At 34.2% G+C, this 6,473-nt stretch overlaps 2 protein-coding genes across 3 annotated transcripts; one reads left to right on the top strand and one right to left on the bottom strand.

The window, feature by feature from the left end:
- Positions 1-580: 580 nt before the first annotated feature.
- Positions 581-1,804, top strand: LOC143623713 (uncharacterized). The gene is made up of 3 exons (XM_077094556.1): positions 581-712; positions 792-929; positions 1,603-1,804. The coding sequence occupies exons 1-3, from the start codon at positions 622-624 to the stop codon at positions 1,614-1,616; spliced, it is 243 nt and encodes an 80-aa protein (XP_076950671.1). The 5' UTR covers positions 581-621; the 3' UTR covers positions 1,617-1,804.
- Positions 1,805-2,059: 255 nt separating this feature from the next.
- On the bottom strand, positions 2,060-5,298 carry LOC143623712 (uncharacterized). Of its 2 annotated transcripts, XM_077094555.1 has the most exons (13): positions 5,252-5,298; positions 5,045-5,175; positions 4,531-4,680; positions 4,317-4,450; positions 4,011-4,235; positions 3,756-3,937; positions 3,573-3,673; positions 3,309-3,485; positions 3,184-3,239; positions 3,037-3,094; positions 2,848-2,968; positions 2,665-2,769; positions 2,060-2,561 (listed from the first exon to the last, which is right to left on the bottom strand). In XM_077094555.1, the coding sequence occupies exons 1-13, from the start codon at positions 5,259-5,261 to the stop codon at positions 2,485-2,487; spliced, it is 1,527 nt and encodes a 508-aa protein (XP_076950670.1). In that variant the 5' UTR covers positions 5,262-5,298; the 3' UTR covers positions 2,060-2,484. The 2 variants fall into 2 exon arrangements, with proteins under 2 accessions (XP_076950670.1, XP_076950669.1); XM_077094554.1 differs by having other exon boundaries at positions 4,011-4,450.
- Between the last annotated feature and the right edge of the window lie 1,175 nt (positions 5,299-6,473).

The raw sequence follows: 6,473 nt of genomic DNA, 5'->3' as shown, positions 1-6,473 counted from the left end.
AGATAAATTAAATTAGGGTTTGAGAATGAAAATATTTACCAATAAATAAGATCTTATAACCCATTTGAAAGCTATTAGGGTTTGGTAAAGACCCATAACCCGTGGAAATTATTCTAAAAAATAAATGAGATGTTATAACCCGTTTAAGGGTTATCCGGGTTTAGTGAGACCCATGACCCGCGAAAATTGTTGTTTGATTATGAAAGAGTTTCACAAATAAATGAGATGTTATAACCCGTTTAAAGATTATCTGGGTTTGGCAAGACCCACACCCGAGATTTCAGGTCAAATGTATGAGAAACCTCCATTTTAAAAATCACAATCTGGTGGCTCTAGAGAATGTGAGGGACAACCTGAAAGTGATTTCATGATAGGTAATTATATAAACAATTAGATAAATATTGAGTGTGAACATACATAAATTTTGCTTGGTAATAAGTGAGTTTTATAATTGTTTAGTTTAAGTCTACAAAAATAAATAATAATAACCGGTAAATATATATATTTATTATCAAACTGTATTTTGGTATCTGAAATTCAAAGTTTGACATCCTTTTAGGTTTTCTTTGGCTATAGCATATCATTGTGTATATCTGCCGATTGGCAAAACTCCCATCGACGATGCCGGCGTCCGCAACGATGATCGGAGCCCTACTGGGACTGGGGACCCAGATGTACTCCAACGCTCTTCGTAAACTCCCTTACATGCGCCGTTAGTCGTCTTAACTCTTTAAACCCTAATTTTACATTTCTACATAAATAATCAATCAATCAATCAATTGCTGTTTCAGATCCATGGGAGCATGTTTTAGGGATGGGTTTAGGTGCAGTCTTCGCTAACCAGCTTGTCAAATGGGATGCCAAGCTTCAACAAGATCTCGATATCATGCTCGATAAAGCCAAAGCCGCTAATGAGCGCCGTTACTTTGGTACATATCTAACCCTCCCTCCCTAATTATTCCTGGTCTACTTGTTGAATTTATTATCTAGTTAGTTATTAAGGTATGTTATACCTCCATTATATAGTGAATAGGTTATATATAGTGAAGGAATATATTCTAATTGCTGTTACCAGATGCATTTGATGATAGTAGCTAGCTAAATTTACATTTTATAATCTACATAATCAATCAACTTTAGTATTTTCTTTTTCAAAACTGAGTTTTCCTACATCTTTCTTTTCAATCTCATGTCTTGTGTCATCGGTTACGGCAACTGCTACTTTAAACTAGTGTTTTGGTTTTTATAACAATAATAATCAATAGATTCACTAATACAACAAGAATGCTGGAAAGAAAAGTTGTACTTTAACGATCAAGAGTCCTCAGTTCAATAGCCCAAAATAAAAATGTTATAAAACCCTTTGATCGACCTTCATTTTCTCCAAAGTATGTATGCAACTTGTACTGCTATAAGGATGTCAAAGTCTTGCATAATGCATCATAAAAATGAGACACAGTTTATTTCTTAAATGATTTGAAAGGATGTTATCCCTTTAATCTGTATTTGTTGCAACATTTGTGTATGTGCCTGAACACCTTGTGTCTTTTCATGAATAACAAACAATACATATGCTAATTGTTTTGAGTTGCTGAATTGCAGACGACGACGAATAGATTGGCACTGCGGGGAATGACCTGACTGGCCTCGCATCAATGGAGTGGTCAATGATATTTGTTTTTGTTTGTCTACCAAGCTTTTAATTTGAGTACATGAATAAAGAATAGTATGGAAATTCAATCACATGGTAATCGAATTTTAGAGTTGTTTGATCATTGTCTGTCAGCTGATGTTGTTTTTGATGTTTCGTGTTGTGTCATCTTTCCATTTGTTGTTTCACTATCAGGTCTAACGTTGTTTCATTGAACTAGTGGCACAATAATTTTAATTTGAAAGAATAAGATTTTTGAAAATAAAAGCTTTATGGTAGTAGAAGCAAAGAAGCCCAACTTTAAGTGCTATTTAGAATTTTAGATACAGTGGTTTATAAAGTATCAATCACCTTTCTAGATGTGTTTGTGTTTTACCCATTGCCTCCTGGTTTTTAAAACCAAGCATAAAATCTTTCAAATCATTTTGATCAATTTTATATCACAATTACAAAGTCCACATAAAAAAGAAAAAAAAAAAAAACTAACACAACATGATAACCACTAACTACTTTGGTTTGGCTAAAGGCTGATCTCAATGTCAGTATGATGTAAAATTCAATTAAATCATTCAATCACAAAGGATCTCCAGCGAGTCTACTTTATGACCACATTTCCCCAAGGTTTCCTGCACGGCTGCACAGGAGCCAAGTTAGACGCCATAAAGACAAAATGACACAATCCATAGTCGCTGATGCCAGCCTGATCTTAGGACAAGAAAACAAAGGTCAAAAGTCGAAGCTTCTCAATCCAACTAGCAAAACGATCGGTGCCCCCAAAATATAACAGCGTAAATGCACGTGTCAAAAAAACTGTTCCCTGTTGAAGTTTAGGGTCACGAAGTATCCACATTAAAAATCCCTTCTAGAGACCCTAACCAAGCCCCTGGAAAACTATTTCTTCCCCCATCTCCTACAAAAATACATATCAGAACATAAACCTAAGAGAATGAACAAAGTACAAACAACCACGAACGTTAACCAGATTAAACGTTAACATACGCATACGGAAGTACCTCTTGGCCAGCACACAACTGAGGGCACTGAACTCATGAACCTATCTTCATATAGCATTTCACCCGACTTTAATCTCCATACCCGCAAATAAAAATCCTCTCCCCCTAATAACACATACATCTATTAATACAAAGAAAAGAAAAAACAAATTTGGAATAATACATACAAAACCAAAAGGATACCTGACATGACAAATCTCTCAGTTGGGTCCACACCCATCTGTATACGCGTATGGGAATTGAAATTTCCCTCATACATTTGTACAGCCCCTCTTTGAGTCATACGATGATCATAAAGCCGAACCTACAAAAGTCAACACTCTATTATAGCAGCTTAGACAAATATCAAGTGAACAAATATGCAAAACGTACCGTTCCATCCATTGAGCTGGCCAAGAAATACTGATCATAGAATTTAAGTGCTACCAAACTGTAATTTGTGAACCAACAAATCGTCACGTCATAAAAAAAATAATAATACAAAATAACACCAATGAACTGTAATAGCTTTCCACTAACCATGAAACTGATGAAGGCATAAACATCGTTCGAGTGTGATGAACATTCCCCTGAACCTAAATTCATCAAATCGCAGTGATTTTTAGCCTTTCAAAACCCTAAACCCTGAAGAAGATAAGCATTACCTCAAACCATCTGTTTTCTCGTTTTTTATTTCTTCCACTTGAAGATTGGCTTGTTTTAAGGGACAGGAACGGGATTTGATATTTAGGAAGATGTCTATCGCGCAAGTCTTCGGGTTTCTGGCGCGTATCAACCGTTATAATAGCTCCATTTCTAAGTCCACATAAAACAATATTTCTCTGTAAAACCAACAAATTGTTTTAAATTAAGAAAAAACTTTCAAAATATTAAATGTATGCTTGTTAAAAGTTATATCTTGTTCTTACGGAACAATCGAACTTTAAAGACAAAACATCACTCTTGGAACGGAATATCCACGATTTTCTTTCAGATCCCATATGAACCAAAGCGGCCCCACTATTCGTGCCTACAAAATCCAAATTAATATTTATGTAAAATCAGCAGGTAAAAGTAATACAGCATAACAACAAATATCGGTAAAAACATACCGATTACAGTTTGATTCCCGTTTAAACTGCAGTCAGCTGTCCAAATTGTGGACTTTGATATAGAAGAAATGCAGTGAATTCTTTGACCAATAAAGCGATTGCCATCAACATATTCCAATGGTTCACTAAGGTCTACTGAAAAAACCGACCCACCAGTTGTTTCAATTCCCAGAGTAGTTACTCTGTTGGCTTTCGGTTAAAGTCTACATCATGATCGGTCAAACAATAAAAACAGACTGAAGATGTAAAGGATACATAGCACGTGAAACGGATGAGTCAGCATCTGTTGCTTGCAGGTGATGATAACTTCTTGGTATCTTTATACATGATACATATGAAGGCATTACAGTCATCGCATTCCAAAGAGGTTTTGGTGGGTTTAACGATTTTTGGTTTTCTATGTTTAGATGCTGCACGGCATTGGGCATGTGGCGGGCCCTAGCATTAGTATATTCTCCAACACATCCAACTTCATAGGAACTGAATATTGTAAGTAAAACATAACATAAGTCGATCATAAGCTCTAAATGTTGACATCTCATAAATAAATGATAACAATACCAAAATATTTTATTATTAAGACCGCCGGTTAATAACAACGCTGAATCAACAAGACCGTCTGGAGTCTGGATGCTGACATGTACATGTTCCAATGCAGCATCTGCAGTCCTCTCGGTTCCTTTGTACTTCCAAATCTGTATAAAAAATAATGTTAAATGTAACAAATGTACTCAGTAAAATCCCACTCATAGCCGTATACTACTGGTTGACTTACTGTCGGTTTTGATGTTCGTATGTTCCGGTATTGTTCGTGAAAGTTGATCTTCTTTTTGTTAGAGATGATTGAATTACCACATAACTCCCTCACATGAAGCATCTTAACGACTTTGGCTGTTATTTCCTGATGCGCATCCTTTACTTGTTTCTGTTAAAATGTTAAAACTTAAAACCATAGTCAATAGCTTCAAGCAAATGAACCAAACATTCGGTAAACCGTTTGGTGAGAAGTTTGTTCACTGATTCATTTAATAAGCGAGCGAACATGAACACAAATTTTTGTTCATTTAGTTAAACGAGCTGGCATGAACACATGTCCCGTTCGTCCATTAAGTTTATTTGTTTAAATATTCATTTAAACTTAAATTTATTTATTACTAGCATTGACTTAAAATCCATCTGGTATCATATTTTCTCAACAAAAAAACTGACCCAAATTGAATGAAACTGAAACATAATAATAATAATAATAATAATAATAATAATAATAATAATAATAATAATAATAATACCTTAGTGGATTTTGGGGGTGTTTTTTGAGCACTGGTGGAAGCAGAAGAATAAGAAGAAGAGCAGCCTGGAATGGGAGATTTAAGCGGGAAATACCTGTTCTTATCGGGATCATAATAGAACCCAGGAAGATCTGTTGACAATAAACAAGCATATGATTAATACTGTTTTACAATTGTTAATAAATAAATTTGAGGTGAGTTAATTACCTTGTGGCATATTTTGACAACCGCAGCAAAAGGTAATTAATTGGCGGGAGGGATGAAGATGCAGGCGGTGGTGTGGTGGAGAGTTAGGAAAATACGGCAAAAGGGCTCCGATGGGATTGATTAATTACTGAAACGGGTCAAATATTTGGGCTTTTTTTTTTACAGGAACAGCCCCTGAAAAAAGAAATCAGGGATTGGAAGGTTAATGCTATATGGGAGAATATAATTTAAAAATTAGGGATATTTGATTTTAGGGCTAAGTTAAAAGATCAAGTGAGATAAATATAAGAAGTGTCAGAAGAATTTGTGTTCATATAAGAAAATCTTTAATAAAATATTTAAAAAAAATAATTAAAAAATCATAACTCAAAGTATAAATAAAAAATGAAAAAAAATAAAAAAAACCAAAATGTTTCCCCTGTCATTCTCGTTAAAAAAACGACGATAGACACAATACCGAAAATAAACAAACAACACAATGATAAATAAAAAAAGAAACAATAGACCGCAAAATTTAACACAAAACCGAACAAAATATAACACAATATCAAGAAAAAAAAGACACAATGTTAAGGAAAAAGACACAATCGATGACGAAAATAAACACAAAACACAATGATATGTAACAAGACATAACAATGTTTTTTCCTCAACATTGTGTCTTTTCCGAGTTGTTTTTTTCTTTTTTTTTCTAGAACGAGGAAGACGGTGAAAACATTTTTGCGGTTTTACATTTTCATTTTTTATTAAATTTTGAGTTAAGATTTTTTTTATTAATTTTTTATTATTTTTCTTGAGGGGTTTTTTGTAGCTAAAAATCCTTCTCATCCTCCTTATTTTTGCCCCCCCCCCTTGTAAAATAACTTGACCCTTGGATTTTAATATCCAAACTTTGACTTATTGGCCGATATTAATCCCAACTTAAGAAATTCCCTAGGTTAATCCCAACTTTAATCGTAATGGCCTCCATCGAGCATTTTCCTAACGGAGACTAGCCTTGTCACACCCCAACCTAAGGCAAAATGCGAGGGCGCAAACTGATTGTTCACAACTCACGAGGTACTATCATGCAGATTAATATTTGACAATATCTAATTAATTTATTTAAATAAACAATTTACAAATGCGTACATCAATTATAGAATATTACAAAACAAATCTAAATCATCTTGTATACATTATATCATATAGATCATCACTAAGTGTTCTTCACTTTGGTAGA

This window comes from Bidens hawaiensis, unplaced genomic scaffold, assembly GCF_021521415.1.
Source record: "Bidens hawaiensis isolate Kalapana, Puna unplaced genomic scaffold, B.hawaiensis_p1.1 tig00003536_1, whole genome shotgun sequence".
Classification (NCBI taxonomy): Eukaryota; Viridiplantae; Streptophyta; class Magnoliopsida; order Asterales; family Asteraceae; genus Bidens; species Bidens hawaiensis.
Note: the sequence above shows the minus strand (reverse complement) of the source record. Positions and strands in the feature narration are given on the sequence as shown.

Coding starts and splice junctions, on each gene's coding strand:
- LOC143623712 (XM_077094554.1), bottom strand. Junction 3,674..3,755: donor CGGGAATCAAACTGTAATCG/GTATGTTTTTAC, acceptor TGGATTTTGTAG/GCACGAATAGTGGGGCCGCT. Junction 3,095..3,183: donor ATGCCTTCATCAGTTTCATG/GTTAGTGGAAAG, acceptor CACAAATTACAG/TTTGGTAGCACTTAAATTCT.
- LOC143623713 (XM_077094556.1), top strand. CDS start 622: ATGCCGGCGTCCGCAACGATGATCGGAGCCCTACTGGGACTGGGGACC. Junction 713..791: donor TAAACTCCCTTACATGCGCC/GTTAGTCGTCTT, acceptor TTGCTGTTTCAG/ATCCATGGGAGCATGTTTTA.